Raw genomic sequence first — 19,183 nt, 5'->3', positions numbered from 1 at the left:
TACCACACACTGATTTCTAGACACCACTCAGATTGGGCAGAAAAAAACATTAGGAAGATGCCTGTCCTTACCTTAAGGACGGCTACCTGCTGATCAGAGTGACCCGCAGTCATCTCTGCTGCTGGGTTTGATATGAGGAGAACACTGTTGTCCTGCTACAGAAACACAAAAGAAAAGTGAGTGAAAGACAGTTCTCCGGTGATCCTGTAATTCCTGTTTGTTAACAGCAGAGGGCGTGCTGACGTCAGGGAGTGTGTGATGGTGTGACATGACATAACCATTAGTTGTAATGACAGCTTCCATCTATAAATTCTTTTCACACCAACAGCTTCTCCTCCACGTGAGGTGACAATGATGCTGGGATGATTAATCTGTGTGTGGTATGAATAAATCAGGGACACTCTTCCTCCTCATTCCTTCCTCCTCCTCTTCTGTCGTGACATCCACTCAGGAGAAAACATCACAAGCAGTTTGAGACATTTTGAGATTTAACTTTGTGTCTTTGTGTGTCACCCTGTGTGACTCAGGGAAATACCTCTGTGGTCGGTGGGAGGGATTAAACCGGCAGAGAGGTATAATTACTCTCAGAAAGCAGAGAGGGAGACGAGAGTGGCCCTACAGTGTTCATTCAGCATAGATCTTCAATACCAATGAGGACTGGGACCAGTAGCACCAAAACCACCAGACGGAAGACCAGGGAAACAGAACGTCTGAAGATCTCAACTGATCAGGATCAGATTATCAGGACAACGTCTGCTTCTGGTTCCCGCAGCAGCTCCTCAAAAAGCTGAAAGAGACTCCAACTCCATCTGACTTTACTGTTATTCTACTTTCAGATTCTGCCAACTTACTTTACTGCCACAGTCAGAATCTACTTTCAGTTTACTATTGGAAGCTGTTAGACTCAGATACTACTCGCAGACCCAAGAATCTGATTCTACCATCAGTTTTTACTGTCAGACACTAGAATTACTTTCAGATTCTAGATTCAGACTCTACCATTAGATTAGACGATAAGATTATACACACAGGGGCTGTGTTTTCCATCAATAGGTTTAACTTAGTGCACTGAGAGACTTTACTATACCTACTCTGCTCTGAGGTCTTAGCATCACAATGTGCTCTCAGTTTGCCATATTGTTCTTTGTCTTTCTTCTGGTCGACACCTCCCTGACTGTCTCTTCACCAGCTGAGGTGGCATCACAGTTCCAGGAAGAGGCATTATCACTGGACTGTCCATCTTGCTCGCTTTCTCAGATGAGGAAGAATTCTTCATCCAGAGGTCAAAATGAAATGGTGGAGGCGGTGAAGCATCACATTCTCAACATGTTGCACCTGAGTGCTCGGCCCAACCTGACACAGCCGGTTTCTAGGGCTGCACTGCTCAACGTCATTAAGAAGTTGCATTTTGGCCATGTTGCTGATGATGGCAGTGTGGCGATCCAGGAGGAAAGTCAGGGTCCCAGAAACCCAACACCACCTGAGTCAGCATCTGAAATCATTACATTTGGAAAGGCAGGTGAGTCCAAGAGTCAATAACAAATGTTTTGATTTATTAGCTTTTTCCTGATTGAGACCAGCACTAGTTAAAGGGGTCTGTTTAACTAATGCTAGGTACCTGTTATATTTGAGTGTTGGCAGCTCTTCAGTACAGCTTACTATCAGTTAATTTAACTACCATTACAGTAACAACTACTGTTGTGGGGAAAACCATCTGCACTTTTCCCCACAACCCAAAACATTACGTTTTCTGTTTGATTGTTGGTAGAAATCTGAATTTTTGGTGTTTTAAAGACTCAGATTTCACAGTTGCTCGAGGCATATTATTTCATTTCAATCAGAAATATTTAAAATATTCATAGTTTGTTTTTGGATTCCATTGCACATGGACATCTGGTCAGGCTGCTCTGCACTAAACTTAGATTTGATTCAAGTTCTTTCACCTTTCTGTGTCCAAATGATCATTGAAATTGGGTTTTTCTGTTGATAATTAAAAAATTCTTAAACTTAGTTGACAAATGCTAAAAAGAAAATAAATAAAACACATTTTAATATTTAAAAATCTTGATGGATGAATGTACATACTTTTAAACATGCTAACTTCTAAAATTCTAAATGTCTGAAGAATTGAATATCTTAACATCTGGACTTCTGAATGTCCAAATTACTAAATATGAAGAGTGCATCTAGATTTCTAAACACTGAGATGTCTTATATCTAGACAACCAAACTCATTCTAAAAAAGATTCATTCAAAACAAACAGACTTTTAACTGTACAGACTCCTATCCATGTGGACTCGTAACTGTGAGCAATCATATGAGTACAGACTGGGCACATGCCATGAGATCCAGAGTTTGGGAGGCAGACAGACACACAAAAAATACTTTAAATGTGTAGGCAGGTAAGAGCGTGCTTAATCTAACATAATCAAGATAGTAAAACACCATTAAAAACTTGCAAAGCTAAATGATTCAATAGCAGTCCTCAGACTATTTAACTTTGTATGTCATAACAACCAGTAGTGTACATTGATATTGTTTAAGCCTCTCCAGCAGGATCATTCCTCTAGGTAGGAACGTCAACCAATGATGATTGAAGCAACAGTTCACTAATTCTCTGTGAACGTACGTAGACCGTAGCCGTTGTGAAGTGCAAAACGGCAGAGTAGCGATCTGCCTTTTTATATAAATTATTTTATACAAGAGATTTTATATGAGCCGCTACTTTATCGTGGTGGAGGTGTCTGTGTGTCCTGAAGATCCAGGCTTTCTGTCCCTCATAGGGTCCCCCCCATGGCTAACAGGTGTCTAGGGGAGGGACCAAACTAAGTGTGGCTCATGAGACCCCCATGATGACAATGACCATGGGCGGAAATGTTCCCTTGCCCAGGCGTGGGTTACTGGGGCCCCCCTCTGGAACCAGGCCTGGGGGTGGGGCACATGAGCAAGCATCCGGTGGCAGTGAGGGATGCCGTCAAGCTGAAGAAGGAGTCCTATCGGGCCTTCTTGGCCTGTGGGACTCTGGAGGCAGCTGATGGGTACCGGCAGGCTAAGCGGCATGCGGCTTCGGCTGTCGCCGAGGCAAAAACTCGGGCATGGGAGGAGTTCGGCGAGGCCATGGAGAAAGACTTCCGGACGGCTTCGAGGAGATTCTGGTCCACCATCCGGCGGCTCAGGAGGGGGAAGCAGTGCTCCATTAATACTGTGTACAGTGGAGATGGGGAGCTGCTGACCTCAACTCGGGACGTTGTGGGTCGGTGGAGGGAATACTTCGAAGACCTCCTCAATCCTACCAACACGTCTTCTGATGAGGAAGCAGAGCTGGTGGACTCAGGGGTGGACTCTCCTATCTCTGGGGCTGAAGTCGCTGAGGTGGTCAAAAAGCTCCTTGTCGGCAAGGTCCCGGGGGTGGATGAGATCCGCCCGGAGTTCCTTAAGGCTCTGGATGCTGTGGGGCTGTCCTGGCTGACACGCCTCTGCAGCATCGCGTGGACATCGGGGGCAGTACCGCTGGACTGGCAGACTGGGGTGGTGGTCCTCCTTTTTAAGAAGGGGGACTGGAGGGTGTGTTACAATTACAGGGGAATCACACTCCTCAGCCTCCCTGGTAAGGTCTATTCAGGGGTCCTGGAGAGGAGGGTCCGCTAGATAGTCGAATCCCGGATTGAGGAGGAGCAGTGTGGTTTTCGTCCTGGTCGCGGAACAGTGGACCAGCTCTATACCCTCTCTGGGGTCCTGGAGGGGGCATGGGAGTTTGCCCAACCAGTCTACATGTGCTTTGTGGACCTAGAGAAGGCGTTCGACCGTGTCCCCCAGGGGCTCCTGTGGGGGGTACTCCGGGAGTATGGGGTACCGGACCCCCTTGTACGAGCTGTCCGGTCCCTGTACGACAGGTGTCAGAGCTTGGTTCGGAGTCAGGTCCTGCCTCAAGTGGAGGAGTTTAAATATCTCGGGGTCTTGTTCACGAGTGAGGGAAGGATGGAGCGTGAGATCGACAGACGGATCGGTGCGGCGTCTGCAGTAATGCGGACTCTGCGCCGGTCTGTCGTGGTGAAGAAGGAGCTGAGCCAGAAGGCAAAGCTCTCGATTTACCAGTCGATCTACGTTCCTACCCTCACCTATGGTCATGAGCTGTGGGTCGTGACCGAAAGAAGGAGATCTCGTATACAGGCGGCTGAAATGGGTTTCCTCCGCAGGGTGGCCGGGCTCTCCCTTAGAGATAGGGTGAGGAGCTCGGTCATCCGGGAGGAGATCAGAGTAGAGCCGCTGCTCCTCCGCATCGAGAGGAACCAGTTGAGGTGGCTCGGGCATCTGGTCAGGATGCCTCCTGGACCTCCCTGGTGAGGTGTTCCAGGCACGTCCCTCTGGGAGGAGACCCCGGGGAAGACCCAGGACACGCTGGAGGGATTATATCTCACGGCTGGCCTGGGAACACCTCGGGATCCCCCCGCAGAGTTGGCAAATGTGGCTGGGGAGAGGGAAGTCTGGGCTTCCCTGCTTAGGCTGCTGCCCCCGCGACCCGACCCCGGATGAGTGGCAGAAGATATATGGATGCATGGATGTACAGCAAATATTAATATACATTTATACCATGGTTGGATGAATACCCAATTTTGATTCCCTGCAGGTGTCAGTTAAAAAGTGAGGTACCATGTTTTGTGATAATACTAATGACAACTGGCTGCATTATTTCTGTATATTCGCACAGGTAGTTTGGCAAGTTACGGGGCATCACCATAGCAACGCATTAATCAACTTATTCAGATCAGCTGTTTTTGACAGGTGAATGAGAAAAATGCCTTGACAGCAGTTTTTAAGTATAAAAAAGTATGTGGAGGCCAACATGAAATAGTTCCTATACTTAAACATATTTAGCAAGTGTTATAGAAAAGAAATAAACATTTCTTATAAAATCTTTACTGTGTGGGACCTTGTTGGTGTAAGTGGATAAAACACCTCTGAACTGTGCATTAGATGGTTATAGGGCACATCACGGAGGTAAAATAAGGTCAATCACGGTGTGTTCAGGTCACTCCATGGTGTTCCTGACTTTGCACCGTGCATTCTAACCATCTATTGCACGGCTCCAAGTTGTTTAATCTTTCCATATGGGACACCAGTTTAAAAAAGTTTCTGCAAAAGCCCAATAAATCTAAATCATTGCACCGGCTCAAACGCCAGTTGGTAACCGTGGAAACAGAAATGTTAGTGACAAACGGGCAGAACAGAAAGCAGCGAATATGTGGACTGACTATGTCAGACACCAGCCCATGGTTACTAAAAAATGTATCTGATCTACCAGTTTTTAAGTTATTTTATTTTTCCAGGTTCATTTAGACAATCGGTTGAACAATAACCTGAGTAGAAAAGGAATAAAAGTCTCCAATCTCTCCTACCAAGTTTGTTAGTTGAAATCAGTCACTGCAGATAACATATTTATATTGTTTAAACAATAAATAATTGATCAGTTTGTAATGAATCTCCAGATCTCTTGGAACGGCTCTGTCCGCTCCAGCGGTTATGCCAACTTCACAGCAATCTTATATAGTCTAGAATAAATTTATTGCAATTGCAGAAACAATCAAGAATTAAAAAATCACCCATCGCCCCTAACCCATTGCACGTCCTCCCCGATTTCCTACATATTGTGAAGAAATATGCATTTTTGGAAAATCATTTTTATTGGAATTCGTTAAAAGGAGGAGGGCGGCACTTAAGTTCAACACTCTTATCTTTCAGGGTCGATCACCTGACGGAGCGCCATGAACAACACTCACGTTCATACACACTGACTCTCTGGACCACAGAGTCACACACATCCCACAACATCATATTTCACCATCATCTGTGATTTGTCGTCATCGTATCTGCTGCCAAACGAGCTGTAGGCGCCTTACCTTGGCAACTCCACAACAAGAGACATTAGAATGTCCGCTCAGCTGCTGGAGCATGGTATAAGTGGGGTAATGCGCGACGCGGAGGCAACAACCCTCTGCAAACTCCATTAATTTTTGATGATAGTCACCTCTTCGGGCATTATCCCTTACATATAATGTAAACATGCAAGATGCCTCAAGCTAATGCCTGTCCTTACTCTCTTGGAAGGCAAACAGAACAAAATAAAAAAAAAAACAAAAAAAACAAAAAACAAACCCAAGGTGTACAGTAACGAGTAAAAAGGAGAAAAAAAAAAGAATTTTTATTATGCAAGTAAATTTCTCATATAATTTCATGTTTTGGCATAATAGGTTGGTACAACCATATTAGATTCCATAACTTATCATGAATTGTGACTCAGTTTTATGTTGGGCAACAATGACTCCAGCAACAGTCGTAATGAATGTTAGCGCGGCATCATGAGGAATCCGAAGCTCAGGGTTGGAAAGTTGTATATACTATAATTTTAGAATCCAGTCAGTCCTCAGAATAAAATGAATGCAGACATAATCACAGACTATGAAATCACAGTGTTACGTTTACAAAGTCAGAACCCACAACTCAGCCAACAGGGGAGGTTAAACAGATTTTTTTCTAAATAAAAATGGTGTTGAAGGTGGTCTCACTTGGTCTGATTGTCTGGAACACAAAAGACAGAGGTGAGCCAAAAACAGCAGTGGGTTGATAATGAAGAGGCCAAAAATGAATGTTTACCAGGAGATGGCGCAATAGGCAGTCTCAGAGTAGTCCTCCAGAGAAAGAAAAACAATCTCCCCAATCCAAAATCTCAAGGTCCAAAAAACAATTCAGGGTCCACACCAAGCGACACAAGAGATTGATAGAAACCCAAGGGGCAAACAAGAGGCAGGGTCAGGATCAGGCAAGGTTCAGCAACAAGTGGTCAACATTCATACCAACAAGGACGTAGTAAAGATGGTGGTAGGGGAAAGGCAGGGTCAAAACTAGGTTTTCTCTCAGAGTCAGGCACACAAACAATGCTTGAAGGCTGTGGAAAAGACAGATCTGAGCAGATCTGGGGCAGGTGTTTAAATAGAAAGCAACACAGATGAAGATAATCATCAATCAAGCAGGGGAAGAATGCAGCTTGTTCAGGGCAGAGCAGACACCAGGACACCCAGTGGTGTTCATTTTAAAGTGTTCCTCAAAGTTTAATCCAGTACAAGAAAGTAGTACAAGTACAAGAAAAAGACAAAGTGTATTTCAAAGAAAAACTGGATATTTAGAAATGAATGAGTTATTGTTAGTGATCAGTGGCATTATGTGATGGCAGTGAATCAGCTAATAAAAATCTGTGCGATAAATACAATTTTAGAGTAGTTTTAGAGTATATTAAAGCAGACAAAAATCCATGATCGTCAGATCAAGCTCAACAGATGGTAAGAAAGCAACTGACGGAGGAGCTAACCTCTCTTTAACCAGTTAAGCAGTCTTTGATTTGTTTTAACAAAGGAGAAAGATTAAGTAAAGTGATCACTATTAATTCCAGAAGCAATTCTTCACTGTCAGTGTCTCAGAGATGGTCTGCAAGTTGAACAGCTGATTTCAATTAACTAAATTCAGCGATGATCAAAAAGTGTTCGTCCCTTGGTTTGTTTCTGTCAATGTATAGGAACTCAACCCCTTTTGGGTTTCTTAATTAAATATGCATGATTGCACTGAGCTATAAATAGTTGGTTGCTCTGAGAAAACTGTCATTAAAAAGCCCCTCAAAGGCTCACACAAATTAGAGAACAATAATGAGGCATAGTGGTGGAATGGGCTGGAGGAGCCATAAAGAGGTCTCAGACCCTAAATAATCTCTTCATTCAGACAAATGTTTGCCTCAGTAATTAATTTGCAACAGAAGACAAAGAGGAGAGAACAGGCCTGGAAAAGGGAGTGGGTGGGGGGTCTATGAAAGCTGCCTTGCTGACAACAAACCCTGAAACCAGGCCTTTTGGGTTGTTTAAGTCTATTTCATGTATATTCATACTTTGTCTTTGAAGAAATTAGACCCACATTTACACATTTTTCTTTCAACACTGAAGGCACATTCACATCAGGATAGTCCGCTAGACTCGGTCCGGTTGGGGACTGGGTCCACTTTCCGATCAAACTGACTGGGATTCAGATCAACAAGGCTGATGTGGACGTGCACTTATATGTTTTCCAGAAAAAAAATGTTTCAACTAATATTTCCTTCTGTTAATTTGTCTGGTTGTGTTTCATAAAAGTCAGAGTTTTAGAAACCTGTTTGGCTTCATGGGAGTCCAGAAAAGTTCAATAAAATTTTTCCAATCGATCCCAACACCTCAGTCAGATCAATCCTGATGGCTAATTTCAGAAAGTCTGATTTTAATTATGTTTTTCTGCCACAGAAGATATTCCAAACACGGTGAGCTTTGACATCAAGAAGGAGGATGGCGGCTCTGTGGTGGTGGAACAGGCCAGTGTTTGGATCTTCCTGATGAAGTCTAGGGTAATCCGAGTGAAAGGTAAAGTGATGCTGAGGCTGCTGTGGCCTCACCATGATGAAGAAAGGCGGAATGATGAAGAGTGCATTTCAGAGAAGATGGTGGACACCCGACGCAGCGGCTGGCACATGCTTGCTGTTCCTCAAACTGTTCAGGCATTACTGAACAGTGGTAGCAGTTCGCTCACGCTGCAGATTTCCTGTCCGCTGTGTGCCGAGGTTGGGATCTCACCCATCCTCATGTCTGCCAGAGGGGAACATCCAACAGATCGAGATGAATCCCACCGTCCATTCCTCATGGTGGTGCTCCGGGCGGGGGTGCAAAGACCTCAACAGAGACTGAAACGAGGTTTGGAGTGTGATGGGAGAATCCACATCTGCTGTAAACGACAGTTTTACGTGAACTTTAAAGATATTGGCTGGAGTGACTGGATTATTGCTCCATCTGGTTACCATGCCAACTACTGTGAAGGCGACTGCCCAAACCACATGGCGAACATAGGTAGCTCGTCTCTCTCCTTCCATTCAGCAGTCATCAACCATTACCGCATGAGGGCCCACAGCCTGTTTCAGAACATAAAGTCTTGCTGCGTGCCGACAAAGCTGCGGGCCATGTCCATGCTCTACTACAACCAGGAACAGAAGATCATCAAGAAGGACATCCAGAACATGGTTGTGGAGGAGTGTGGCTGCTCATAGGAGGTCCTCTTCAGACTTCAGGAAAACTCAGACTGCCCACTCATTTGCAGACAATTGTCTTTAGTGACGGGTCGGATTTTCTACTGAGCTTTTCCACATTGGAACAAGCCGATACATCTATGCAACCTGTGAAGGCATCGTCTGTGTGTGCTTCTTCAGCTGCTCATCAGTCATCTGAGCTTCAATGTTTCTAAAACATCTTTGTTCTGAGATACTTGAAATGCTTTTGTTTGATGGGCTGCTGAAGCCCAAACTCTGAATTACTATCGTTATTATCATCACCATTATTATCATTAATTATTATTATTATTATTATTATTATTATTGTTATTATTATATTTTTATTACAAGTATTATTATTAAGCTGGATATAACTATAGATACAGAGTGATTTTTTTTTTTCAAACCAAAAACAACACTGTAAGTAAAGTTTGGTTAATGTCTAAGCTCTAAATGAGCTGTTTTATGAACATCCTTGGTGCTAAACTATTTAAGAAGTTGATGAAAAACACATAAATGTCTTTGATTGATGCTTTATGTTGATATAATCTAATCTACTAGCCTCCTTGTTTGATTGTTAAACATACTGTTTGTAAGATTTTGGAACTTTCTCTCCTGGATTCAGATTTCTGAACATCATTTCATGATGTTCCCCTTATAAATGACGGTTCATCTGGTGTCTACAGTCCCTCCAGAAAGACTTCAAGAAAATCTGAAGACTTTGTCATTCAGTGTAATATGTTGGTCTGGGAATTAATAATAGACTGTGTGTGAAGGAATCCAACTTTACCTTAAGCTCTCAGTGTCATGGTGTAGTGTTTCTGTATAGTTTTATGTTTCCTGTTTTACTTTGTAGTTTTTTTCCTCCTCTGTGTATTTTATTTGGCTTCCCCTTCCTGTTATTTGTTCATGCAATCCACGGCTGTGTCCCAATTCAGGGTCTGCACACTTTGAAGTAAAAATTTGTTGGCTGCATACAGCCGCTAACTGAATTTAGTGGGATATTTTACCATCAGTTAATTGTTAAAAAGACAGCCAAATATGTTTTAGAAACACTTGAGAGAACCATTAATGAATTCACATGAAAAATCAAGCAGAAACACAGTTCCATGGATAAACTCTGACATCATACAACTCATGACAGAGTGTGACCAAGCCCTAAACAAAGCAAATAAAACCAAATCAACCCATGACAGAGGACATTTCACCATGTTAAGAAATAAAGTAGTAAGAACACTTAAGCTTGTTCTATCCTCCATGAGAAGCAATAACTTTTCTTTTTTTGTGTGTGTCTTGTCCAGCATTTACGCAGCAGAATGATGGTCTGGATGCTGGTTTGCTGAGCAAATTTTCTCTGCCAAGGGAAGCTTTATAGATATAATGATCCCCTTGACTTTCTGAATTTTTATTTTCTATATTTATTTTGCGTTATTGTTTGAATTGTAGAGTTTGTACTGCTGGACCAGAGAGGACAGACGAAAGACAGAAAGAGAAAGAAGAAAAAACACCTCATAAGAAAAGTGAAAGAGATAAAGGGAGAGAAAAAAAAACCAACCTACAGATGTATACATATATACACACATACATACACACACATGTATACATATATATATATATATATATATATATATATATATACACACACACACATACATACGTACAAACATATACGCACTTGCCAGTATGAACACATATACATACACATACAAGCCAACTTTAGATCATAGTAACTAAACTATGAATGTAAAAAGTTAAATATAAATGAGAAACAAACAGAAATGAGAAAACCAGCTGCTGTTAGTGAATAAACCTGCAGACGACTCGGTGACTGTGTCACATGCAGAACATGCAGAGTGGAACGTGTTCAGAGAAGACCATGCCAGTGTGACCCCTCCCACACAAAGGCAAGAGGCACGCCAGGAGGACCCCCGAGACCCGGGCCATCGGCAGCCACCCCCAGGCGCAGACCCCAACCGCCCCACCCCGGAGCCAGCCATGCACCGACCCAGGAGGCGGCAGAGGGGGGTCCCAGCCAGAGTCCCCCGCAGTCAGGGGGAACAGGCCCCAGCAGGCCCGGACCAGCGAGGACCGGCCCCCCAGGGCAGACAGAGCGCGGGCCCCCCGGCCCCAAGAGCCCAGAAGCAACCCCCCACCCCCGCAGGCAGAGGGCCCAGCCCACACCGAGGGAGGGCCGGGATCCCCAGACCGCCACCGAGCGGCAGCCAGGCCGCACCCCAGTGGACCAAGACTCAAGATCATCCCACTCCCCCCTACACATGGACCACTACCCCCCATACCAGATTCCCCACACACAAGCCCTTACCCCCCCCCCCCCCCCCCCACACACACACACACCACCCACTCCCTCATCCACACCCCCCAACCTCCCACACAATCATGTACTATCACACTCCCCAAAACCTCCACCCCCACACCTACATGCCCTAACACACTCCCGCTTACACACAACCCTACCCCCCCACAATCTCATGCTCCACTACACTCCCCATAAACCCCCCACATATAAACCACCACACACTTCCTACACCCCACACATTCATGTACTATCACAGTCCCCTAAACCTCCACCCCAACACCTACATGCCCTAACACACTCCCGCTTACACACAACCCTACCCCCCCACAAACTCATGCTCCACTACACTCCCCATAAACCCCCCACATATAAACCACCACACACCTCCTACACCCCACACACTCATGTACTATCACACTCCCCAAAACCTCCACCCCCACACCTACATGCCCTAACACACTCCCCCTTACACACAACCCTACCCCCCCACAATCTCATGCTCCACTACACTCCCCATAAACCCCCCACATATAAACCACCACACACTTCCTACACCCCACACATTCATGTACTATCACAGTCCCCTAAACCTCCACCCCAACACCTACATGCCCTAACACACTCCCGCTTACACACAACCCTACCCCCCCACAAACTCATGCTCCACTACACTCCCCATAAACCCCCCACATATAAACCACCACACACCTCCTACACCCCACACACTCATGTACTATCACAGTCCCCTAAACCTCCACCCCCACACCTACATGCCCTAACACACTCCCGCTTACACACAACCCTACCCCCCACAAACTCATGCTCCACTACACTCCCCATAAACCCCCCACATATAAACCACCACACACCTCCTACACCCCACACACTCATGTACTATCACAGTCCCCTAAACCTCCACCCCAACACCCCTCACACACTCCCGCATACACACACCCCTCACCCCCTATACCTTCATGTACCGCTACAATCCTCTATACACACCCCATACACACACAGGCACCCCCCATCCTCCACTATCTTGGTCCCGGGCCCCTCTGCCGGGCATCAGGGCACAGACCTGCCCCCCACTGCAGCGGCACGTCCAGGTCAGCCCAACCCCCCCAGTAGTGAAGCAGCCAAGATCCCCGTCCAGGGGTCCACCCCAGACCCACAGCCACCTGAGCCACCCAGCCACTCCCCAGCCCCGAGCAGGATGAGGTCACACCCCCCCCCCCTACACTAAGTGATGGAGCTGATCACAGGAGACCAGAGAGAGTGAAATCCAACTGACTGATCCTTTGAGGAGGCAGACATCATTTCCATGCTGATGTAATCTAATAACAGATTTCTAAACTGCTGGATACACAGATTCTGTTTGCTTTTCCAGTTCACAAGGATAGTTTTCTTTGCAATGCACAGGCTGCTGAGGATTGCTTTTGCTAAATTAAACCCTGTTATTTTCACCTAAGTGACTCAAGAGGCCCAGTTTGGGGTTTGCAGGGATATTACATTTAAACCAGTCTGACAGATCTTTACATACCTGGAGCCAGAACCTCTGGACAGGTGGACAAGACCATAAGGCATGGTAGTAGCTGTCAATCATGTTGTCAGTACAGTATGAACAGATATGTGAGTGTAACAGACCCATCTTGAACATCCTGTGTCCTGTATAATGAGTTCTGTGTAGAATTTTGAATTGTATTAATTGCATGTTTGAATTCTTAGTCATTTTGAATGTGTTTGAGCAGATTTGTGACCATTCATTTTGATTGAAGTTACTGGATAAGTCTGCTTCCCATTTAGAAGTTGGGAGAGAGATGGAATCTTCTAGCTTCAATAGTAATCTGTATATTTTGGATAGAAGCTTCGGGGCCTTAAGATTTAGGAATTCTGCAGCCCTGATAGGTAACTGTAAGTTTAGTTGATCAGTGGTGTATTTCTTACTTATGATAGATTTAAGTTGGTGGTATTCTAAGAATTTGGTGCTGCTGAATTCATACCGTGAAGAAATTGCATCAAATGGCAGAAAGTTTCCATTTTCTACTATATGTTCTAACTGCTTTACTCCTTTATTCTTCCAGCGAGGGAAGTTTATCATCTTTTTGTTTTGCAGGAAGTCTGGATTGTTCCAGATGGGTGTGAGCTTACATGGAATAAGTGCAGACTTGGTTACTTTCAGGAATTCCCACCAAGCCGTTAAACTGGAGCTGATGTTAATGCTTTTGAAACACTTATATGACTTGACAGTTGAGCTGATGAATGGTAAATCAGAGATGACTAAATCCTCACACAATGCTTGCTCAACATCCAGTCATGGCTCATCCAAAGAACTTGGATTAAGCCACTTGGAGATGTATTGCAGCCTGTTACATAAGAAATATTGATTAAAATTTGGCAGGTCCAACCCACCTCTGTCTTTGGTCTGTTGTAAAGTTTTTAGACTAATGCAGGATGGCTTGTTTTTCCAGAGAAATCTGGATATGTGGGAGTCTAGTGATTTAAACCAAGTGGAGGATGGTCTGATGGGAACCATTGAGAAAAGGTAATTAACTTTTGGTAAAACCATCATTTTAACAGTGGAAACCCTCCCCATAAGTGATATGGGCAAGCGGTTCCACCTTGAGAGGTCATCCTCTACTGTTTTTATTAGCTGATCATGATTTAACTTTATTAGTTCGGTTAGTCTGGGAGAGATTATTATACCTAAATAACTAATATTTCCTGACTGTATAGTGGTGTTAGATATGTTTTTAAAGTCACAGTTAATGGGCATTGCTGTAGTCTTTAACCAGTTAATAGAATAGTCTGATATTGAAGAGAATGTATTAATTAGTGTGATTGTTTGAGAAAGTGTTGTTTGTGAGTTGTGAAGGAAAAGTAAAACGTCATCTGCGTAAAGACTAATTTTATGTTCAATATTTTTAGCTTGAATTCCTTTGATTTCTGGGTTTGTCTTATGGCAGCTGCCAGGGGTTCGATAAAAATGGCAAAGAGTGATGGAGAAAGTGGGCAGCCCTGTCTGGTGCCTCTCTGGAAGCAGAAGTTTGGAGAAGTTTTGTCATTAGTCTTCACACATGCATTTGGGTTGTTGTATAATATTTTTATCCAGTCAATAAATGATGACCCAAACCCAAATTCTTTTAAAGTTGCAAATAAAAGTTTCCAGTTTACACGGTCAAATGCTTTTTCTGCATCTAAAGAAATAACTGTGGACTTCAGATTGTGTAGAGTTGAATAATCTATTATGTTAATTAATCTGCGCATGTTAGTGTAGGAATGTCTACCTTTTATAAAGCCTGTTTAATCAATAACTGAAGCAATAACTGAGTTCTTGTTCCCGAGGATGCGATGTCTGTCTTGTTACCTCCACCAAGGAGGTCATGTTTTTCCCTCCATCTTTGTGCTCAAGATAACTCAAAAGGTTACGGACGGATTTTTATAAACATTTCAAGAGTTGTTACAAATGTGAAAATGAAGAACTGATTAACATCTGGTGGTGATCAGGATCACCGTTTGAATCCAGGAATGTTTTAAAAAGGATTCTTTAACATCGTGCTTGGTGGAGGTTTCTGCTGTCCGAGTGCAGGTGAGACAGACGCAGGTGAGACAGACGCAGGTGAGACAGACGCAGGTGAGACAGATGCAGGTGAGACAGACGCAGGTGAGACAGACGCAGGTGAGACAGACGCAGGTGAGACAGATGCAGGTGAGACAGATGCAGGTGAGACAGACGCAGGTGAGACAGACGCAGGTGAGACAGATGCAGGTGAGACAGACGCAGGTGAGACAGACGCAGGTGAGACAGACGCAGGTGAGACAGACGCAGGTGAGACAGATGCAGGTGAGACAGACGCAGGTGAGACAGACGCAGGTGAGACAGATGCAGGTGAGACAGATGCAGGTGAGACAGACGCAGGTGAGACAGACGCAGGTGAGACAGACGCAGGTGAGATAGACGCAGGTGAGACAGACGCAGGTGAGACAGACGCAGGTGAGACAGACGCAGGTGAGACAGATGCAGGTGAGACAGACGCAGGTGAGACAGACGCAGGTGAGACAGACGCAGGTGAGACAGATGCAGGTGAGACAGACGCAGGTGAGACAGATGCAGGTGAGACAGACGCAGGTGAGACAGACGCAGGTGAGACAGATGCAGGTGAGACAGACGCAGGTGAGACAGATGCAGGTGAGACAGACGCAGGTGAGACAGACGCAGGTGAGACAGACGCAGGTGAGACAGACGCAGGCGCAGGTGAGACAGACGCAGGTGAGATAGACGCAGGTGAGACAGATGCAGGTGAGACAGATGCAGGTGAGACAGACGCAGGTGAGACAGACGCAGGTGAGACAGATGCAGGTGAGACAGATGCAGGTGAGACAGACGCAGGTGAGACAGATGCAGGTGAGACAGACGCAGGTGAGACAGACGCAGGTGAGATAGACGCAGGTGAGACAGATGCAGGTGAGACAGATGCAGGTGAGACAGACGCAGGTGAGACAGATGCAGGTGAGACAGATGCAGGTGAGACAGATGCAGGTGAGACAGACGCAGGTGAGACAGATGCAGGTGAGACAGACGCAGGTGAGACAGATGCAGGTGAGACAGACGCAGGTGAGACAGACGCAGGTGAGACAGACGCAGGTGAGACAGACGCAGGCGCAGGTGAGACAGACGCAGGTGAGATAGACGCAGGTGAGACAGATGCAGGTGAGACAGATGCAGGTGAGACAGACGCAGGTGAGACAGACGCAGGTGAGACAGATGCAGGTGAGACAGATGCAGGTGAGACAGACGCAGGTGAGACAGATGCAGGTGAGACAGACGCAGGTGAGACAGACGCAGGTGAGATAGACGCAGGTGAGACAGATGCAGGTGAGACAGATGCAGGTGAGACAGACGCAGGTGAGACAGATGCAGGTGAGACAGATGCAGGTGAGACAGATGCAGGTGAGACAGACGCAGGTGAGACAGACGCAGGTGAGACAGATGCAGGTGAGACAGATGCAGGTGAGACAGATGCAGGTGAGACAGACGCAGGTGAGACAGATGCAGGTGAGACAGATGCAGGTGAGACAGACGCAGGTGAGACAGACGCAGGTGAGACAGATGCAGGTGAGACAGATGCAGGTGAGACAGACGCAGGCGCAGGTGAGACAGACGCAGGCGCAGGTGAGACAGACGCAGGTGAGACAGATGCAGGTTAGACAGACGCAGGTGAGACAGACGCAGGTGAGACAGATGCAGGTGAGACAGACGCAGGTGAGACAGATGCAGGTGAGACAGATGCAGGTGAGACAGACGCAGGTGAGACAGACGCAGGTGAGACAGATGCAGGTGAGACAGACGCAGGTGAGACAGACGCAGGTGAGACAGATGCAGGTGAGACAGACGCAGGTGAGACAGATGCAGGTGAGACAGACGCAGGTGAGACAGACGCAGGTGAGACAGATGCAGGTTAGACAGACGCAGGCGCAGGTGAGACAGACGCAGGTGAGACAGATGCAGGTTAGACAGACGCAGGTGAGACAGACGCAGGCGCAGGTGAGACAGACGCAGGCGCAGGTGAGACAGACGCAGGTGAGACAGACGCAGGTGAGACAGATGCAGGTGAGACAGATGCAGGTGAGACAGACGCAGGCGCAGGTGAGACAGACGCAGGTGAGACAGATGCAGGTTAGACAGACGCAGGTGAGACAGACGCAGACGCAGGTGAGACAGACGCAGGTGAGACAGACGCAGGTGATTTGAGATAGGCGCAGGCGCAGGTGAGAAATAACGCATGCACGGGTAATTGAGACGCAGGTGCAGGTGAGTGAGATGCAGGCGCTGTCTCACCTGTCTCTCCAAGAGAAGCTGGAAAGAAGACTCGCCCGGAGCGACGTCCTCTAACGGGGACGACACCTCGGACATCCTGATGTCCACTGACAAAAATCTCTCCAGCTTCGACGCTCGTCTGGGCCTGTTGGAAGTTCTCCACCGGGAGTTTCAGTCGCTGCGGGAGTCGCTGGAATTCAGCCAACAGCAGGTGGAGTCTCTGGCCGCAGAGAACGCCAGCCTCAGGGAGACGGTGACTTCTCTCAACGAGGGGATGACCCGACTCACAGAGGAAAATAAAAAAATTAAGGAAACTGTGATCGATCTCCAGGCGCGCAGCATGAGGGACAACCTGGTCTTCGCAGGAATCCCGGAGCAACAAGAAGAGGATCCAGAGCAAACAATCAGATCATTTATCCAAACCAAGCTGAAGCTACCCGAAGACGCGGTGAGGAACATCTCATTTCACCGAGTTCATCGCTTAGGTGGGAAAAGACCGGACAGCCGCAGACCCAGACCGATTGTAGCCAAGTTCGTGAGCTACAAGCAGAAAGAGCAGGTGAGGGATCGAGGTCCGGAACTCCGCGGGACAGACGTAGGAACAAGTGTGACAGAGTGGAGCTTCACACATATCTGTGGGGGTAAGGAAGGATTGGCTGGACAGACAATGAGCTCTGTCTTGGACAGATGGAGCTGAAGGTGGCGATCCTTCATCCATGCAGAGATATCAGCAAGGCAAGCTGATATTCTCAGAGAAACGTTGTGTCGTCTGGTGGGAAGGAGAGGAAAAGCTGAGTGTCATCTGCATAGCAGTGGTAGGAGAAGCTGTAAGAGCTTCTAACTGCACCGAGTGAGGAGGTGTATGGTGGAAAGAGAAGAGGGCCGAGCACCGATCCCTGAGGCTCCCCTGTTTTCATGTGATCTGGACACTTCTCCTCACCAGGATACTCTGAAGGATCTTCCTGTGAGGTAGGACATGGACCACGAGAGGACAGATCCAGAGATCCCGAGCTCAGAGAGTGGAGAGGAGAATCTGATGGTTGGCTGGGTCAGAAGCAGCAGACAGGTCCAGCAGGACCAGGACTGACCGATGGATCTGGTCCAGCAGGACCAGGACTGACCGATGGATCTGGTCCAGCAGGACCAGGACTGACCGGTGGATCTGGTCCAGCAGGACCAGGACTGACCAGCGGATCTGGTCCAGCAGGACCAGGACTGACCAGTGGATCTGGTGGTAGGGAACCAGTAACAGACAGGAGACCAGTTCCAGTGGAGTGAAGCCAGACTGATGTGGATCTAACTGGTTTCTATCATGGAGGAACTGGGAGACTGAAGACGACCCGCTCCAGTAGTGTGGACATGAACGGCACCAGTGGGACCAGCCGGTAGTTTCCAACCTGGACTGGGTTGAGTGTGGGTTTCTTCAGCAGCGGGGTGACCCGAGCTTGCTGGAAGACAGAGGGAAAGACAGCGGATTCCAGAGAGGAGATGATAATATTATGTTCCCTTCAGGCTATGTCCATGTCCCATGTGTGATGGCAGTCTTTGAAAAAGCCTCAGCAGTGGGACGACCGTTGATGTACTCAGGCTCACGGGGGACCATCTTCTGACATCTAACTGCATGACAGGGAGCAGTGACATCAGGCACCTTGGAGTACAGTTAATGGTGTCCATCAGGATCTCAACCTCTCACATCTGATGCAGACTGGATATCTGTGTTTCTAGTTTGGCTATGTTTTCAGCCAGATGGGGATGGAAAGGTAACAGCAGCAGGGCCTGTTAGACAAGATTGCTTAGCAGAACACAGCATCCAGATCATCATTCTGCTTGCTTAAAGGCTGGAAATAAATAACTGAATAAATAACAAACCAAAAAATTTGTTGTTTGGAAAAACCAAATGTCTATTTCCTCTTTTAAAATGGACTTAAAATAGCCATCGGT

General features: G+C 46.5%; 1 protein-coding gene across 1 annotated transcript; it reads left to right on the top strand.

The window, feature by feature from the left end:
• Positions 1–1,116: 1,116 nt before the first annotated feature.
• Positions 1,117–9,110, top strand: inhbab (inhibin subunit beta Ab; the record flags this gene model as incomplete). The annotated part of the gene is made up of 2 exons (XM_079243280.1): positions 1,117–1,519; positions 8,317–9,110. 2 exons carry the CDS (start codon positions 1,117–1,119, stop codon positions 9,108–9,110), a joined length of 1,197 nt encoding a protein of 398 aa, XP_079099406.1.
• Positions 9,111–19,183: the final 10,073 nt, after the last annotated feature.

Source organism: Telmatherina bonti (assembly GCF_933228915.1).
Source record: "Telmatherina bonti genome assembly, chromosome: 7".
Taxonomy (NCBI): Eukaryota; Metazoa; Chordata; class Actinopteri; order Atheriniformes; family Telmatherinidae; genus Telmatherina; species Telmatherina bonti.
Note: the sequence above shows the minus strand (reverse complement) of the source record. Positions and strands in the feature narration are given on the sequence as shown.